Source organism: Amphiura filiformis, chromosome 15 (assembly GCF_039555335.1).
Source record: "Amphiura filiformis chromosome 15, Afil_fr2py, whole genome shotgun sequence".
Lineage (NCBI taxonomy): Eukaryota > Metazoa > Echinodermata > Ophiuroidea > Amphilepidida > Amphiuridae > Amphiura > Amphiura filiformis.
Window position 1 is genome coordinate 52,788,288 of NC_092642.1, and position 20,636 is coordinate 52,808,923.

Genomic DNA, 20,636 nt, shown 5'->3' on the forward strand with positions numbered 1-20,636 from the left:
GGGGGGGGGCATTGGGTGAGAATGACTTTTTAATGTGGTCTTTGTGTGAGAGCCTAAAGAAGCCTCGAAAATTGAATTTTTAGTTCTAAATGACTTCAAATGGCTTTGTTATTTCAAGTCTTTGGGTGATAGATCTAAAAGAAAAATATGGGGTCTTTGGTTTACACAGCATGTACTGGTAATGGGGTCTTTTGGTGACAGTGATGGTGAAAAGGGGGTCTTAACAGCCCTACACATATGCGTCACCTCCACAGTGGGAGTGCCTCCCCCCCCTCGGATTTCAGCATCTCACATCAAAGCTCCCATTGGGGGCCCCATTCTTTATTCTATAATGATAACGACACAAAGGATACTAAATTGATTGAAAAAATGATACCCCTTGCCCCCCCAATTTGACATTGCATGTATAACGTTCTATGTTCATGAACTGTGACCATTTCCAAGTGAAGGCAACCCAAATATCTAGATTTTTATCAGTTTTAATGGCCATTTAATCTAATGATATTAGTTTTATGAGTGTAGATTAGTGGCTAGACATGGGATTGATGGCATCATATCCCACAATGCAAATTGATTAAAGTGACGACTGTTTGGTGCAGGTGATGATTACATTTGGCAAAATATCATTAAAACTCCTACTGCACGATGGGTAGGTGTATTATATATTACAATTTCCCCAACAAATTTGCCTGGCCTAATTGAGTGTATTTAATAGCTTTCATTTTATTTTCTCAGAGTATATTAGTCAAAGACATAACAATAGGTGCTAATAACCTGTACACACAGAGTGTGTACTCAATTGAAAAATCAGGAACAATTTTATACAGTGTTTCTAAATCAATGGTATAGTTTTACAGTTTCTCTCTACTAAAAGAAACTTTAACCATTAAAACCAATTAACAAACATATATAACATCAAAAGTAAAACATAATCCGATATAATTTTTCTGTTGAACAAACTTTAACAAAAACGTCACACAATGATACCAACTCTATTACATTTATTCCAGTTTATAAATAATAGCGACTACAAACACAATATGAGAATTTGGATAGGCCTATCATTTTTCACAATGAAGGAAGGACGGATCTTCAGACGGAAGCGTTCTTATAATCTTTACTCTATTCCATGGCGTACGATAATAATGTTGGAGGGCAGTTCTAAGATAGGTTAAGATGACAGAGGACAAGCCTCTAGATCGATTCCACAACCATTCATACCTATCACCTGTTTTACTGTAAAAGCATGCAAAGTGCTCTGTAGTACCCTAGGACAGAATGTTATTCGGAAGGTAACGTCACAATATTATTCTGTATTATTATTCAAGGTTGTAACGTGTGTCTATGCTGTCATCGACCTGACAACAGACACGCCCACGGTATACCCCGGTACAAACAGATGTCATTTATGAAAAGGTGTGATTATGACAAAAACATTAAAAAATGATACTTTAAGGGATTGTTTTGTTAATTTTTGTATGGCACATCATACATACACATGTGCTGAGGTCAAAAAGGTAACAATTTTGTTTTTGACCCCTGACTCACCTGCCATTCCAAACAACTCCTTAATAAATCAGCAGATAAAAGTGAACTCACTGTATACCAGTTGGATGTGATTGGAAATATAAGTGACTTTTTCAAGTAGTTGGTACTATCATTACCACAGCACAAATTCTCATTATTGTGTGTGATTATAGCGACGATTTGTGACCGCCCACGGCGAATGAGCCGTAAATTCCTCCCGGTCAATTTTGTTTTATTTCGTGTTTAAAAATAAACATCATAAACTTAAAAATGGTATATCATTTGACTTCAAACGATATCCAGAAGCGGGGTTATGGTTTGTTAAACTTTGCTCCTTCAACAAAATTATAGCTTTTACGTTTTTACATGTGTCTCTTTTTCCACATTGCTGGCAATATATATCAAACAGTCATAATTGGCGGTCATTTCAAATCATCCCCAAGTCAACGAGGTTTAAGAAAGTTCTCTCATTGTTAATTGTTGGTTATGCATACCTGTACAAAATACAATGCCTGGTAACCCACCACTTGAACAGGATTTAGCAAAAGCAAACAAAGACCAGAGCTATTAAAAGTTCTATAGCTGGCCATCTAAGGTAGAAGCTTATTATCCACTTGAACAATAGGATTATTGATTAGTTTTTGACTATCAAAATAAGACGGATGTCGGGCCAGCTTAAGTTATCGATGAATACGACCTTCGTACACATTTTACACCGTAACACAGAATACAATTTAGGGAATTTACGGCTCGTTTGTGCTGCCGGGTCACATTTAGTGCTGAAGTCACAGGTAATGAGCATTTTTTGTTATTCTACATGAACCTGTTAACCATGTTATCTTGTACATAATTTTATTTTCTATTCATTTAATGCAGGCACCATATATAGTGGGCGTTACCATTGAAGCCAGTACAGATTCATGTTTGTTTAAATACAGCTGCGTGTAGCCTAGTATTCAGTTTTCCTTGTAGACCTGTGGAAGGTAACATATCTATAATAGAGGCAAAGGATTGTGAAACTGGTCATGCATTTATTTTAGATCTGTGGGAGTTAACATTCAAGAGGTATGTTCTTGACAATTTGTCAATATTATTCTTTTAGATGTTATTAATTTAAAGGCTCATTCAGTGATCCCAGTGTGAAAAATCAGAATTGTTCATAAATTGTCTAAAAGCGAATGATATTAAATTTAAAACAGATTAAAAGTCATTAAAATTGTAATTGCGTATTTTTGAAATGAAAAATTTGGCCAAAAAACACAGAAAACAGTTAAAGTTAAAGCCCCATTCAAATACATGTTGCTAATTTCTCTACTTAAAAGTAGAGAAATTCATGATTCATGTAAAATGTCTTATTTTGTCTTTAATACATGGCGTTTGGTACTAGCAGGTTATGTTACCACATCCATGACACTAACAGAGGTGCCAAAATCTGAATTTTGATCATTTTTTATACAGCACATTTAAAAGGTACCCCATGAATATGTGCCAAAAATATCTTGCCTTTGGATGAGCAAATCACTGAATAGGCTTTTTGAGTTGGTGGATGTCATAGTTTTAGCTTTATTACATACTGTAGCTTGTTATTTTTGTTAACTTTCCTGAAAGATATATCTTTTTCGTAGGAAGTTGATGCTTCAGTTAACCCCAGAAAGAGACAAGGAAACACACGGAACACAAATTTTTGGGACCACTTATTGACCATCAGGATAGACAATAATTTTATTTCATATAATCATCAATTAAAGATTCCAGCCATTAAGCATAAAAGCACAGGGTTTGCGCACAACCCAATAAAATCAGACAAAAAGGGGAGATTCCAAAGTAAAGAGCGAAAAGGCTCAACCCAATTTTCTTCAACGACACCCGACTGAGGAACATGAATCCCAATCCCAATAATAGGATTCCAGAGCGCAAGTGAAAATACTGAACCCAATATTTAAATTCTGCAGCTAACACTCGACTGTAGAACGCGGAATCCAATTAAATAATAATAACTTAGCAATATAATGTAGATCAGTGTAACCATGGAAGAAAATTTTTTCCATGGTGTAACTGGTCTGGATATTTGGATCAATCACCATTCAAGAAAATTGTGGATGGTTCCTAAATCAAAAGTTTATGAAACCTTGAACAACTTGTATACATTAACCTTAATATTTGTCATTTATTGTGACATAACTGTGGATGTAGCTCAAATTGGGAACCCAAATTTGGGCCAAATATTAATATTTTCATTGATATTTAAATTGGTTCATGTATTTACATGCATTTGGTTATTTATTTATACATATTATTTGCTTTTTTATTTATTCAATTTGCATCTTTTCCCAATGAAGTTTACATAAGGTTAATGAATTAAACATCCTAGTCTAATTTGCAATCGGCACCATTTATATTTTTGTTTTTGTGCAATTATTTTGTTAGCTCTTATCTTTTATAATTTTTACATGTAACTGTATTATTTTCTTCTTTACTAAATTGTCTAGAGCAATGATGTCCTAATAATTCAATGAAGCCTGACGACAATAGAGCACAAATAACCATGACGTTATTGCTCTAGAAAATTTTGGCGCGGGAATTTTGAATATCGCGTGTTGAGAGATGGCTGTTTTTATTCGTTTTCATGGTTAATATGACTTTGTTTCAAATAAAACCATGTGATTCGTGCTTGATAATTATTTTTCTACCATATAAGACATAATGTTGTGATTGCCGGACACTTCCTTTAAGAAATAAGTGCCTTCCTCTCTATCTTTGTCCCCCTCTTTCTGATCTCGATCGCTTCCCGTACTTCTCTAGACTTTCTGACATGCTCCCTAGAGTCCTGGGCTTGGAGTGCTCCCATGCAATTAACGTCGTGATTTACCCTTGCGACATGAGCAGATATGGCTGACTTAGTTTGTTCTTGCTCAGATGCCCTGCGTTCTGACCAAATAAACTTTTCTTGTTTGCTTTCTTAACTTCTGTTTGATTCAACATTCGAGAGGTCTCTCCAACATACAGGGTGTCCCAAAAAAAAGAGGCCCCACATTGCGCCCTCTTTTTCTCCTATTTCTGAACCGTTGATCAAATATATTTTGGTATGTAAAGAAACCCTAAATCGTTAGCTTTAATAAACCAAAACAATTCTTTCAATCGACTCACAATTTTTGAAGATATGCCTCTTTAAGAAATGTACCCGTTTTTCACTCTGTCCACGGATGAGGTTTGGCTACATCAAAGATTTAAACGAAACACATGGTTAATGACATGGATAGATAATAGCATTAGTCTTGGGAAAGCATTCACTATAAGCGAGGATCACCAGCTAGCTTCAAACATCTTCGCAACCCCATATTACTGCTGCATTTGCAAGTATCCGGCACAAAAGGCCAAAAGGATGGTACGCAACGCAATTAATGCAATGAGAACTAGGGCTGAAACCTGTATTCGTCATGGAGGCAACCAGGTAGAGGGCAGAGCAGCACAGTAAACTCACTTCAAAAGAACCAAAGACAAACTAAACAGCCCTTTTCAGGGCTACCTTTTATTCCAAAAAGAGAAATGACTTATGTTGTCAATAAAAAGAAAGCAAGAAACGAGAAAAACATAAGTAATTGCAAGTATAGCAAAAGAAGTCCCATCCCACATCAATTTCGCCCAAATTAATGACACTTAACAAAATCCATAACCCATAAGCCCACCGGTAAAGCCCATTCCCTTAAATAAAGTTGTTATTTTATAAAGTTATCATCGAGGAATGTTTTATATTCATGCATGGTATATGCACTTTCCAATCTTTGAAGTAGCCAAACCTCCTCCGTGGACAGGGTGAAAAACGGATACATTTCTTTAAAAGGACATATCTTCAAAAGTTATGAGCCGATAGAAATAATTGTTTTGGTTTATTAAAGCTAACGATTGAAGGGTAGGTTTCTTTACATACCAAAATATATTTGGTCAACTTTTCAGAAATAGGAGAAAAAGAGGGCGCAATGTGGGGCCTCTTTTTTTTGGGACACCCTGTAACTGAGATCACAGTTCTGGCAGCCGATCTCATATATCAATTGCCTGTCTTTAGCTCGTCTCTCTTGTCTTTGGGAGGACCAGTATTTTTTTATGGGTTTGATGGGGTTTCATTGCGCTACCAACTTAATAAATATAAATAAATTTTGGATTGCGACATGAGCAGAACTTTGTGTTTCTTGAACATTCTTTGGACTTGTTCCATTCACATCATCATCAGTCGGCTGCGGTCAGTCCAACTAATGCGATCTTGGGCAAGTTAAACAATTTTGTTTGGCTGCAGCATCCCTTCAGTATCTCCCAGGAGGTGCTGGACATACTGTAAGTACAGTGTGCTTGTGCCGTCCGGTTTCCTCTTCCCATGTGGTGGAATATAAAGCGATATTCTTTCACAGGCTCGCCATCTTCAAGACGCAGTATATGGCCGAGAAATTTGAGTTGATGAATCTTGACTCTGGCAACCAGTGGAGTGGTGTTGGTCAGGTTGTAGATGGTTTCATTTGGAATCCGATCCACACGCTTGATGTTTAACATGACTCTGTAGCAAGATGTTGCAAATGCATTGATCTTGTTTTCCATGTCCTTGGTAATTACCCATGACTCGCACCCGTACAGAAAGACAGTAACACACGTTGTCTGAAACAGCTTGATTTTTGTTTCGATTGGCAGGGACGGGCTTCTCCAAAGGCGTTCCAGTTTCCAGAAAGCTGCCCAGGCTAGTGCTTTTCTTCTTTTTACGTCTCCAACACTAGAGCCCATCTTGGAACCCAAATACTTGAAGTCTGTGACATAGTTGATGGTACTACCATAGACTTCAAGTGCTGGTTGGGCGTTACAGTTTGCAGTCATATATTCTTTCTTAGGTGCGCTGATGACAAGGCCTAGATCTGCTGCTGCAGTTGCAGTCCTAGTATTAAGCTGTGACTGGGCCCAGGCTATGGAAGATTCCAGCAGGGCAATATCATCAGCAAAATCCAGGTCATTCAGCATCTTGGCAGGATACCTGCTTGACCGACGTGGGTAGGTAACAATTCCAGCGTCAATTCCAGAAGTTGATTTCATCAGAAGGTAGTCTACCAGGTTAATGAACAGGAATGGTGCCAACACATCACCCTGAAGCACTCCAGTTGTTACTTGGAAAGGCTCTGAGATACTGCCATCTACCATAACGGCACTATTGGAGTCTTTGTAGAGCACCTGGTGGCATTGACCACAACCTTTGGTATTCCATAATGCCGCAGCACTGAAAACATGACGGACCTGTTGATGGAGTCGAAGGCTTTTTTGAAGTCCACAAAAGTGACTGTTAAGGGAAGTTGGTACTCCTTGAAGCCTTCCATGATCCTCCTCAAAATGTATATTTGCTGAGCACAGCTGCGACCCGATCTAAAACCAGCCTGGTTGCTTCTCAGTAAAGGATCAATGTGAGGTCAGATCCTGTTCAGAAGGATCTTGTTGTACACTTTTGCGGCAATGGACATAAGCGAAATACCACAGTAGTTTGTCATGAGAGAGGTCACCTTTCTTTGGTAGAGGAATGATTACATTCAGTAACCCATTGACGTGGTGGTGTCAGCGTTGAGAATACTTCCATACAGAATTCGAGAATCATATCAATCATGCTATCCCCTCCTCCATGAAATGCTTCTGCAGTTATAGCACAGTCCAATCCTGCTTCCTTGTTGGTCTTTATGGCAGCTATTGCTTCAACTACTTCTTCACGAGTTGGGGGCTCAGTGATAATAGGAAGATCTTCAACAGCTGGTGCAGGAAGTTCTGAAGCTGCTGTGCCACTGTCGTTGTTAAGGAGTCAGCTAAAATATTCCTTCCATTCCTCAAGCAGTTCATGGTCACTGGTTGGAGCTGATCCATCTCTCTTTTTGACTTTCACCCCTTTCCTTGAGTTCTTCCCAGAAAGCGAGTGTATAATTTTCCAGGTGGTGGTATAATTCCCCATCTCGTCGGCCAGCTTCAGGTCTTCCATCTGCTTATTGAGGGTAGCAAGCTCATCAGATTTATAAGAGTTGTTAAGGCTGGTGTTTTCTGGATTGACGAGACTTTGAAATGGAGTACCGCTTTTTGGCCTCATCCCTTTCAAGTTTAAGTCTGATGGTTGCATCTGATACCCAACTTGGTATCAGATGCATAAAGGAGCACTACCACCCTTTGCTCTTGTCCTCATTCTTGAGATCTTTCTTTGCACTAGGTTTCACATCTGCTTTTGTTTTTTGATGCATTTTGTCCATGGCCCAATCGGGATAGTGGCATATTTTTCTAAAGGCTACACACACAGGTGTTTCTTCTTTTGCTCTATCATCTTCATCAGTGATCATGCTGTACAAACTGTCAAATAGGGTTTGCATTATTGTCTGATGGAGGGGATGTTCTAAGTTAAAGTGGATCAGATGCTCAGATCTGATGAACAGGGGTAGCGCTAGAACTAAGCACTCCAGAGTCCGCAGGGACCTCCGAACTTGCAGAAAATCTTAAAGTAGGGGGTCCGTAGTAGAGTTTGGTGAGTCAGAGTTGCACAAATACAGCATAAACTAGAAGGCTATATATTTGTACACAAATACGGCTATACCCGCATGTTATCGGTGTACCCACTCTTTATTTGCTGAGGACTTAAAATAAAGAAATTGTATGTGTAAAAAGTGAAAGTCCAAGTCACAAGCTTTAATTGAATGTAGGTTGCACTGTCGTAGCACTTTATAAAATAAAGAAATTGTAAAAGTCCCTCCCAGGGGAGTCGTCTCTCTTACTCTCCATAGGTTGCTGTTGTCAGTCTCTCTTACTCACAGTGAGGCTATGCAATATGAATCGGGGGAAACTATTCCAGAGTGAGTATATAAATGGAACAGCCATTTCAGAGGGAGTATGTAAATTAAACGGAACAGCCTTTTGGGGACATTTCAGAGGGAGTATGTAAATTAAATGGAACAGCCATTGGGTATGTAATTTAACTGGAACAGCTTTAACGCTTCACGCTGGTATTTCCAATTAATTTTCAATTAAAAAATGCAGGTTGCACTCTCGTAGCACGTAAAATAATTGTAAAAAGTCCCCGATCCCAGGGGAGTTGTCTCTCCATAGATTGCTGTTGTCAGTCTCTCTGATTTACAGTGAGGCTATGCAATATGATTTAGGGGAAAACTTTTCCAGAGGGAGTATGTAAATTAAATGGAACAGCCATTTCAGAGGGAGTATGTAAATTAAATGGAACAGCCTATTTTGGGGCCATTTCAGAGGGAGTATGTAAATTAAATGGAACTGCCAATGGGTATGTAATTTAACTGGAACAGCCTTAACGCTGGTATTTCCAATTATTATATTATAACTAGCGGGATACCCGCGCTTCGCGCAGGTCCCCGCTAGATGAGTAAATGGGAGCGTTCACTATAACAGGAAGAATTACTGAACAGGTAGAATCATCGAAAAGATACATTTTGATTTTCCGTTTCCATGTTATTTATTTATTTAAACCCGTTCCCATTTTTTTCTTCTAAATCTTTTATTTGTTACATTTCCCTTTTAGCTTCATTTTTTATTTGCTGCTTGTGATTTCCGGTTTCCATGTTTTTTATTTAATTATGTTATCATTATTATAGCTTCATTTTTTTCTTACATTTCCTGATTAGTTTCTTTCCTTCTTTGTTTCGTTCCCGTTTCATTTAGTTAATTTAACCCGTTGGCCTAATTACTCGTACCTCTTTTGTCATTTTAATTTCATTTTTCTTTATAGTAGGTCTACCGCTTCATTTTGTTTATACAACACATATATTTTTCCCGTATCGCCCTCTCATAGCGTGTATGCGGACGTGTTCATCTTTATCATAATCCCGTGACCCGTCCATGTACCTTTTTGTCCTTTAATTTTTATTTATTTTTCCTTCTTTCTGTATTATCATGTCCACTGGTCTCTTGCTCGCAAGTCGCGTGGCTCTGCGCCGTTCTGTAGCGCATTGGCGTAGTGCGCGATTATGCTCAAGGCCGACGACGCGCTGCCTGCCAGCTGCAGTGACGCGCAGGCTGGCAACTGATTTTCATAACAAAAAACCCGTTTTTACCCATATTTTCACTGTTTTTGTAGCCAATTCTTGACCGATTTCAACCAAATAAAGTCGAGGCAATTTCCGTATATTCTTGATCTCCCGTATGAATTTGGCGACATTTGGATCGAAACTGACGGAGCCTTTTACATAAACCACATAGATACATACATACATACATACATACATACAACATTCCCCTATTTATAGTAAGATACGGATCTGTCTGTTTAGTCCTATGTGTGTGGGGTGGGTGGGTATGTGGGTGTTAGTAACAATATAATTCTCAGGTGCTACTGTGTACAAATTCTGAGCCCGGAAGCTGCTTTATTTGATGAGAAACGGCCGGTCCTTTGTTTTAACATTTTGGCCCTGGGGCCCATAATATTTGACTTATGAGGCCCATGGACATATGTTGAAGTTTTAATTCTCTAGTGTTATCAGTAGACTCAAGCTGAGCACTGTAGCTGCTTTATTTGCTGAGTAACGGCCGGCCCTATGTTTTAGCGTTTGGGGCCCTGGGGCCCATATAATGTAATATATGGGGCTCACATGTACATATAACAATGTAATTTTCAGGTGCAATCTGTGTACTAACTCTGAGCCCTAAAGCTGCTTTATTTGATGAGAAACAGCCGGCCCTTTGTTTTAACATTTGGGGCCCTGGGGCCCATAATATTTGACTTATGAGGCTCATGTACATATGTTGAAGTATAATTCTCTAGTTCTATCAGTAGACTCAAGCTGGGCATTGTAGCTGCTTTATTTACAAAGTAACGGCCGGCCCTATGTTTTTAGCGTTTGGGGCCCTGGGGCCCATATTATGTGACATATGGGGTCATATATACAGATGACAATATAATACTGAAGACCTATCTGTGTACCAAATCTGAGCCCTGTAGTTACTTTATTTGCTGAGAAATTGCTGGCCCTTTGTTTTAAGATTTGGGCCCCTGGGGCCCCTAGCCTTGTATATCTGGGGCCAAAATGGGCAAAAGGCACATCTACAACTTAGGGCCCATACATATGCCACATATGAGTCCTAGTGATCTTGTACTTTTAGAGCTAGGCTTGTCAATCTGTTGCACCATATTTTAACATTTGGGCCCCTGGGGCCCATAATATATAACATATGGGGCTCTTGTATATTTGTAAATAATAGAGTACCCCTAGGGCTACCAGTGTACCAACTCAGGGCCCTGAGGTTGCTTCATTTGATGAGAATCGGCGTGCTTTGTATTTTCACATTTGGGGCCCGTGACCTTTGACCTCTGGGGCCAAGATGGGCAAAAGGCACTTCTACGGGGTAGGGCCCATAAGTGTACCACATATGGGCCCCAGGGCCTTTGTAGTTTTAGCGCTATGCCTTGACAGAATGATGTGTTTGATGGAGAAGGAGAAGGAGGAGGAGGAGAAGAAACTAGAAGGCTATATATTTGTACACAAATACGGCTATACCCGCATGTTATCGGTGTACCCAAACTTACAGTCCTTATTTGCTGATGGAGTTGTAAAAAGTCGCCCAATTGGGCAGAAAATGTGTAAAAAGTGAAAGTCGAAGCCACAAGCTTTAATTGAATGTAGGTTGCACTGTCGTAGCACTTAAAATAAAGAAATTGTAAAAAGTCCCTCCCAGGGAGTCGCTCTCTTACTCTCCATAGGTTGCTGTTGTCAGTCTCTCTTACTAACAGCGAGGCTATGCAATATGATTAGGGGGGAAACTATTCCAGAGGGAGTATGTAAATTAAATGGAACAGCCATTTCAGAGGGAGTATGTAAATTAAACGGAACAGCCTTTTGGGGGCCCGTTTCAGAGGGAGTATGTAAATTATATGAAACAGCCAATGGGTATGTAATTTAACTGGAACAGCCTTAACGCTTCACGCTGGTATTTCCAATTATGATATAATACGCTCTGTCTGTTTAGTCCTACGTGTATGGGGTGGATGGTTGTGTGGGTGTTACTAACAATATAATTCTCAGGTGCGATCTGTGTACAAATTCTGAGCCCGCAAGCTGTTTTCTTTGATGAGAAACGGCCCGCCCTTTGTTTTAACATTTGGGGCCCTGGGGCCCCATAATATTTGACTTATGAGGCCCATGTACATAATTATGTTAAAGTATAATTCTCTAGTGCTATCAGTAGACTCGAGCTGGCCACTGTAGCTACTTTATTTACCGAGTAACGGCCGGCCCTATGTTTTAGCGTTTGGGGCCCTGGGGCCAATATTATTTGATATATGTGGCTCATATGTACATATAACAATGTAATTCTCAGGTGCAATCTGTGTACAAACGCTGAGCCATAAAGCTGCTTTATATGATGAGGAACGGCCGGCTCTTTGTTTTAACATTTGGGGCCCTGGGGCCAATATATATGATTTATGGGGCTCATGTACATATGTTGAAGTATGATTCTCAAGTGCTATCAGTAGACTCAAGCTGGGCATTGTAGCTGCTTTATTTACTGAGTAACGGCCGGCCCTATGTTTAAGCGTTTGGGGCCCTGGGGCCCATATTATGTAACATATGGGGGTTATATATATACATATGACAATATAATACTTAAGACCTATCTGTGTACCAAATCTGAACCCTGTAGCTACTTTATTTGCTGAGAAACGGCCGGCCCTTTGTTTTAACATTTGGGCCCTGGGGCCCCCAGCCTTGTACATCTGGGGCCAAAATGGGCAAAAGGCACATCTACAACTTAAGGCTCATACATGTACCACATATGAGCCCTACTGCCCTTGTAGTTTTAGAGCTAGCCTTGTCAGTCTGTTGCCCCTTACTTTAACATTTGGGGCCCTGGGGCCCATAATATATGACATATGGGGCTCATGTAAACTTGTATTCATAGAGTACCCCTGGGGCTATCAGTGTACCAACTCATGGCCCTGAGGCTGCTTCATTTGATGAGAAACGGCATGCTTTGTATTTTTACATTTGGGCCCCTGGGGCCCGTGACCTTGACCTCTGGGGCCAAGATGGGCAAAAGGCACTTCTACGGGTAGTGCCAATAAGTGTACCACATATGGGCCCTGGGGCCTTTGTAGTTTTAGCGCTAGCCTTGACAGAATGATGTGTTTGATAGGAAAAGAAGAAGAAGGAGAACTAGAAGGCTATATATTTGTACACAAATACGGCTATACCCGCATGTTATCGGTGTACCCAAACTTACAGTCCTTATTTGCTGAGGACTTAAAATAAAGAAATTCTAAAAAGTCGCCCAATTGGGCAGAAAATGTAAAAAGTGAAAGTCCAAGTCACAAGCTTCAGTTGAATGTAGGTTGCACTGTCGTAGCACTTAAAATAAAGAAATTGTAAAAAGTCCCCTCCCAGGGAAGTCGTCTCTCTTACTCTCCATAGGTTGCTGTTGTCAGTATCTCTTACTCACAGTGAGGCTATGCAATATGATTAGGGGGAAACTTATATAAATTAAATGGAACAGCCATTTCAGAGGGAGTATGTAAATTAAATGGAACAGCCTTTTTTGGGGCCATTTCAGAGGGAGTATGTAAATTAAATGGAACAGCCAATGGGTATGTAATTTATCTGGAACAGCCTTAACGCTTCATGCTGGTATTTCCAATTATGATATAATACGGTCTGTCTGTTTAGTCCTCCGTGTGTGGGGTGGATGGGTACGTGTGTGGGTGTTAGTAACAATATAATTCTCAGGTGCTATCTGTATACAAATTGCTAAGGACTGAAAATATAGAAATTGTAAAAAGTCACCCAATTGGGTGGAAAATGTGTAAAAATTGAAAGTCCAAGTCGCAAGCTTTAATTTAATGCAGGTTGCACTCTCGTAGCACTTAAAATAAAGAACTTGTATAAAGTCCCCTGCCAGGGGAGTTGTCTCTCCATAGATTGCTGTTGTCAGTCTCTCTTATTCACAGTGAGGTTATGCAATGTGATTAAGGGAAAATTATTCCAGAGGGAGTATGTAAATTAAATGGAACAGCCATTTTAGAGGGAGTATGTAAATTAAACTGAACAGCCTTTTTGGGGGCCATTTCAGAGGGAGTGTGTAAATTAAATGGAACAGCCAATGGGTATGTAATTTAACTGGAACAGCCTTAACGTTTCCCGCTGGTATTTCAAATTATGATATAATAGGATCGGTCTGTTAAGTCGTAGGTGTGTGGGGTGGAGGGGGGGGGGCGTGCGTGGGTGTTAGTAACAATATAATTCTCAGGTGCTATCTGTGTACAAATTGCTGAGGACTTAAAATATAGAAATTGTAAAAAGTCGCCCAATTGGGTGGAAAATGTGTAAAAAGTGAAACTCCAAGTCACAAGCTTTAATTTAATGCAGGTTGCACTCTCGTAGCACTTAAAATAAAGAACTTGTAAAAGTCCCCTGCCAGGGAGTTGTCTCTCCATAGATTGCTGTTGTCAGTCTCTCTTATTCACAGTGAGGTTATGCAATGTGATTAAGGGAAAACTATTCCAGAGGGAGTATGTAAATTAAATGGAACAGCCATTTTAGAGGGAGTATGTAAATTAAAACGGAACAGCCTATTTTGGGACCATTTCAGAGGGAGTATGTAAATTAAATAGAACAGCCAATGGGTATGTAATTTAACTGGAACAGCCTTAACGCTTCACGCTGGTATTTCCAATTATTATATTAATAATTATAATACGGATATGTCTGTTTAGTCCTACTACATGTACGTGTGTAGGGTGGGGAGGGGGGTATGTGGGTGTTAATAACAATATAAATCTCAGGTGCTACTGTGTACAAATTCTGAGCCTGGAAGCTGCTTTATTTGATGAGAAACGGCCGGCCCTTTGTTTTAACATTTGGGGCCATGGGGCCCATAATAGTTGACTTATGAGGCCCATGGACATATGTTGAAGTTTAATTCTCTAGTGCTATCAGTAGACTCAAGCTGGGCACTGTAGCTGCTTTATTTACTGAGTAACGGCCGGCCCTATGTTTTAGCGTTTGGGGCCCTGGGGCCCATATAATGTAATATATGGGGCTCACATGTACATATAACAATGTGATTTTCAGGTGCAATCTGTGTACTAACTCTGAGCCCTAAAGCTGCTCTATTTACAGAGTAACGACCGGCCCTATGTTTTAGCATTTGGGGCCCAGGGGCCCATATTATGTGACATATGGGGTACATATGTACATATGACAATATAATACTAAAAACCTATCTGTGTACCAAATCTGAGCCCTGTAGCTACTTTATTTGCTGAGAAACGGCCGGCCCTTTGTTTTAACATTTGGGCCCCTGGGGCCTCTAGCCTTGTACATCTGGGGCCAAAACGGGCAAAAGGCACATCTACAACTTAGGGCCCATACATATGCCATGTATGAGCCCTAGTGATCTTGTACTTTTAGAGCTAGGCTTGTCAATCTGTTGCACCATATTGTAACATTTGGGCCCCTGGGGCCCATAATATATAACATATGGGGCTCTTGTATATTTGTAAATATAGAGTGCCCCAAGGGCTATCAGTGTACCAACTCAGGGCCCTGAGGCTGCTTCATTTGATGAGAAAGCGGCGTGCTTTGTATTTTCACATTTGGGCCCCTGGGGCCGTGACCTTTGACCTCTGGGGCCAAGATGGGCAAAAGGCACTTCTACTGGGTAGGGCCCATAAGTGTACCACATATGGGCCCCAGGGCCTTTGTAGTTTTAGTGCTAGCCTTGACAGAATGATGTGTTTGATGGAGAAGGAGAAGGAGGAGGAGAAGAAGAAGAAGAAGGAGAAGAAACCAAACTAGAAGGCTATATATGTGTACACAAATACGGCTATAGCCGCATGTTATCGGTGTACCCAAACTTACAGTCCTTATTTGCTCCACTCTCGTGCAAATAAAGAACTTGTAAAAAGTCCCCTCCCAGGGGAGTTGTCTCTCCATAGATTGCCGTTGTCAGTCTCTCTTATTCACAGTGATGCTATACAATATGATTAGGGGAAAACTATTCCAGAGGGAGTATGTAAATTAAATGGAACAGCCATTTCAGAGGGAGTATGTAAATTAAGCGGAACAGCCTATTTTGGGACCATTTCAGAGGGAGTATGTAAATTAAATGGAACAGCCAATGGGTATGTAATTTAACTGGAACAGCCTTAAGGCTTCACGCTGGCATTTCCAATTATTATATTAATAATTATAATACGGATATTACTGTTTAGTCCTACGTGTGTGGGGAGGGGGTATTGGGGTGTTAGTAACAATATAATTCTCAGGTGCTACTGTGTACAAATTCTGAGCCCGGAAGCTGCTTTATTTGATGAGAAACGGCCGGCCCTTTGTTTTAACATTTGGGGCCCTGGGGCCCATAATATTTGACTTATGAGGTCCATGGACATATGTTGAAGTTTAATTCTCTAGTGTTATCAGTAGACTCAAGCTGGGCACTGTAGCTGCTTTATTTACTGAGTAACGGCCGGCCCTATGTTTTAGCGTTTGTGGCCTGGGGCCCATATAATGTAATATATGGGGCTCACATATACAAATAACAATGTGATTTTAAGATGCAATATGTGTACTGACTCTAAGCCCTAAAGCTGCTTTATTTACAGAGTAACGGCCGGCCCTATGTTTTAGCGTTTGGGGCCCAGGGGCCCATATTATGTGACATATGGGGTTCATATATACATATAACAATATAATACTGAAGACCTATCTGTGTACCAAATCTGAGCCCTGTAGCTACTTTATTTGCTGAGAAACGGCCGGCCCTTTGTTTTAACCTTTGGGCCCCTGGGGCCTCTAGCCTTGTACATCTGGGGCCAAAATGGGCAAAAGGCACATCTACAATTTAGGGCTTATACATGTGCAACATATGAGCCCTAGTGCCCTTGTAGCTTTAGAGCTAGGCTTGTCAATCTGTTGCCCCTTATTTTTAACATTTGGGCCCCTGTGGCCCATACTATATAACATATGGGGCTCATGTATACTTGTATTTATAGAGTACCCCTGGGGCTATCAGTGTACCAACTCACGGCCCTGAGGTTGCTCCATCTGATGAGAAACGGCATGGTTTGTGTTTTACATTTGGGCCCCTGGGGCCCGTGACCTTGACCTCTGGGGCGGGATGGGCAAAAGGCACATCTGACGGGTAGGGCCCATAAGTGTACCACATATGGACCCTGGGGCCCTTGTAGTTTTAGCGCTAGCCTTGACAGAATGATGTGTTTGATAGGAGGAGAAGGAGAAGGAGGAGAAGGAGATGGAGAAGAAACCACAGAATGGGAAGATACCCTGCATGCGCTGCATGCGGGTATAAGGATAACAATATACCCGTCCATGCTTCGCATGCGGGTATAAGAAGAAGAAGAAACCATAGGATGGCAATATACCCGTCCATGCTTCGCACGCGGGTATAACTACAGGATAACAATATACCCGTCCATGCTTCGCATGCGGGTATAATAGTATGTCTGTGGTAGTGCTATATTAAAAAGCCAGGGGTCTGTGCCAATTCATTTGAACCTGATGAATCTATTCACTGAAATTTTTATTATTATTATTATTATTATTATTATTATTATTATTATTATTATTATTATTATTATTATACCCGCATGTAAAGCATGGACGGGTATATTGCCATTCTGTGGTTTCTTCTGCTTCTCCTTCATCAAACACATCATTCTGTCAAGGCTAGCGCTAAAACTACAAAGGCCCTGGGGTCCATGTGTGGTACACTTATGGGCCCTACCCCGTAGAAGTGCCTTTTGCCTATCTTGGCCCCAGAGGTCAAAGGTCACGAGCCCCAGGGGCCCAAATGTGAAAATACAAAGCACGCCATTTCTCATCAAATGAAGCAGCCTCAGGGCTCTGAGTTGGTACACTGATAGCCCTAGGGGTACTCTATATTTACAAATATACAAGAACCCCATATGTTATACATTATGGGCCCCATGGGCCCAAATGTTAAAATATGGTGCAACAGATTGACAAGCCTAGCTCTAAAAGTACAAGATCACTAGGGCTCATATGTGGCATATGTATGGGCCCTAAGTTGTAGATGTGCCTTTTGCCCATTTTGGCCCCAGATGTACAAGGATGGGGGCCCAGGGGCCCTAATGTTAAAACAAAGGGCCAGCCGTTTCTCAGCAAATAAAGTAGCTACAGGGTTCAGATTTGGTACACAGATAGGTCTTTTAGTATTATATTGTCATATGTATATATAAGCCCCATATGTCACATAATATGGGCCCCAGGGCACCAAACGCTAAAACATAGGGCCGGCCGTTACTCAGTAAATAAAGCAGCTACAATGCCCAGCTTGAGTACTGAGAATTATACTTTAACATATGTACATGAGCCCCATAAGTCATATATATTGGGCCCCAGGGCCCCAAATGTTAAAACAAAGGGCCGGCCGTTTCTCATCAAAGAAAGCAGCTTATATGTACACAGATAGCACCTGAGAATTATATTGTTACTAACACCCACACACCCATCCACCCCACACACATGTAGGACAGATCGTATTATATCATAATTGGAAATTATGATATAACTTTTTAATACCAGCGTGAAGCGTTAAGGCTGTTCCAGTTAAATTACATACCCATTGGCTGTTCCATTTAATTTACATACTCCCTGGCCCCAAAAAGGCTGTTCCGTATAATTTACATACTCACTCTGAAATGGCTGTTCCATTTAATTTACATACTCCCTCTGGAATAGTTTCCCCCTGATCATATTGCATAGCCTCACTGTGAGTAAGAGATACTGACAACAGCAACTTATGGAGAGTAAGAGAGACGACTCCCCTGGGAGGGGACCTTTTACAATTTCTTTATTTTAAGTGCTACGACAGTGCAACCTACATTCAATTAAAGCTTGTGACTTGGACTTTCACTTTTACACATTTTCTGCCCAATTGGGCGACTTTTTACAATTTCTTTATTTTAAGTCCTCAGCAAATAAGGACTGTAAGTTTGGGTACACCGATAACATGCGGGTATAGCCGTATTTGTGTACAAATATATAGCCTTCTAGTTATTATTATTATTATTATTAGTGTTATTATTATTATTATTATTATTATTATTATTATTATTATTATTATTATTACCGGTATTATTATTATTATTATTATTATTATTATTATTATTATTATTATTATTATTTTCATGATGGCAGAGGTGATGGCAAATTTAAAGCCTATGCAAGTTGTTCTTCAAGCAGCCACAAAAGTTCTACGTAATAAATTGAAACCGGAAAGCATACTGCCCTGCCTGCAACAGAAAGGTGTACTAGATGAAGGTGATGTCCAGGAAATAACATGTGAAAAAACAGATGCAAAGAAAATTATAACATTACTGGATAAACTACATCGCAAGCCTGAATCCAAGTATGCTTTATTTATGGAGGCTTTGGAGCAAGTAGATAAACATCTCCATAAGGAAGTGAAGGACATAGAGAAAAAACACAATTACAGTTAAGTATACAGTTTATTTCTTGTCTTTTTAATAAGACCCAATTTAGACATTTTTAAACAAATTGTATTTTTGGATTGAGGACAAAATATCATTAATTGGACACTTGAACTTCCATGCATTTCCTAAACACATGATCCTAGATCTGAATATTTTAGCTTGTTATGTTTTGGATGATTTTGTTGGTCCTTTAAATGATTTTGTCCAGGGTGTGAGACCTCCATTCCACCTTTTCCCAGTTCATTGCTGTCCACACTATTAGCTGCAGACATTTCCACATGTCTCTGTATTATATTGAACCTGAATGTGTATCTAACCACAAGTATTAAAGTATAGAAATGCTTAGGGTTTGATGGACTCCTAACTTCATTAAATTCAGAAATATCAGTGAATAATGTGTTAAAAGTTATAAAAATGTAAAAAATAATGAGTGAAGTGCAGTCAAGCTCACTATTTTTCAGTTGTACTGATGGTACAGGGTGTCCCAAAAGTACCATCATATTATCTGGGGTTTATTTTCACTATTCTGTATAATATTTAATGACTTCAGTAGATTGGGTATATCGTGTTACCAATCAGTTGTACTGATGATTTAGGTTTTTTTTCACAATTCTGTATTCATAGGTTAATAAATGTGTATCACTTGGGAGTGAAATTGTACAAAGTAATGCACATTATTAACCATATAAATCTTATGTGCAACACAGTGATGGAGAAATTAATCTTTTTATCTAAATTATCTAATTGTCTTTTGTTCCCAATTTTTTCTGCAGAACCACCCGCTGTTCAGTCTAGGTGAGTTGAGCAAATTTAATGTATTATTAGGCGACAAAAAACAAACAAAAAACTTGTTCTGTTTTTTAAGCTGTATGCAATTAAAAATTCAACCACTTTTTTTTCCAAAATATGTTTGCAAACATTGTTCAGATTTTTCAAGCTTTCTGTGATTTTGTTGGGCCAATTAGCCTCTTTCAGAAGAAAATAAAAAACAGGTTTTTTTATGTCGCCTTATGTATATATATTGCATTTTATTTCCTTTTAACAATAGTAAAATGTGCTATTAAATTTGTAAGTAATAAGGCCATAGATCTTAATTTAATAGTTTGTCTCAAAGCTGTTCCCAAGTTGAAAACTTAATGCGGAATGCATTTTTTTAAGGATTTTTTTCCACCTTTATTTTTTTAATCTCAAGAATAGACCATCTTTCATCTCTCAAGATGGTTTCACTGTGTTTGATATGAAGGTTTTTGTTGAGATTTATGATTTAGGCTATTTTCACATTGTCAGATGTGAGATAATTTATGTGTTGGATTTGGAAAAAAATTAAATCAGAGGGAAAAAATGAAATTGACTTAATCCAGCGGGAATAGCGAGCAAAAAGCGGGCAACTTTATTAATGCGCACGGGGGCTTTGAGACAAACTATTAAATTAAGATGGCCTAATAGCTATAAATAACAATAGCTATAATAAAAATAGCAAACTTAGTAAAAATAATAATAAAGTCACACTCGTAGAGGGTATGGAAAAATATTTATTAAATTTATGATGAAATCCGACAATTCCTTGATCGTGGTGAGCATGACATGCAAAAAAGGAGGTAGATGCTGGGCGGGTGGCGGG

At 39.5% G+C, this 20,636-nt stretch overlaps 1 protein-coding gene across 1 annotated transcript in view; it reads left to right on the forward strand.

The window, feature by feature from the left end:
• The first annotated feature begins 2,517 nt into the window (after positions 1 to 2,517).
• LOC140171035 (uncharacterized) overlaps positions 2,518 to 20,636 on the forward strand; it is a 108,995-nt gene continuing 90,876 nt past the window's right edge. Inside the window, exons 1-3 of the mRNA XM_072194216.1 lie at positions 2,518 to 2,592; positions 18,720 to 19,016; positions 19,789 to 19,810. Of these exons, the coding sequence (XP_072050317.1) occupies positions 18,725 to 19,016; positions 19,789 to 19,810 (314 nt within the window). The 5' untranslated portion in view covers positions 2,518 to 2,592; positions 18,720 to 18,724. The remainder of the gene's footprint in view (positions 2,593 to 18,719; positions 19,017 to 19,788; positions 19,811 to 20,636) is intronic.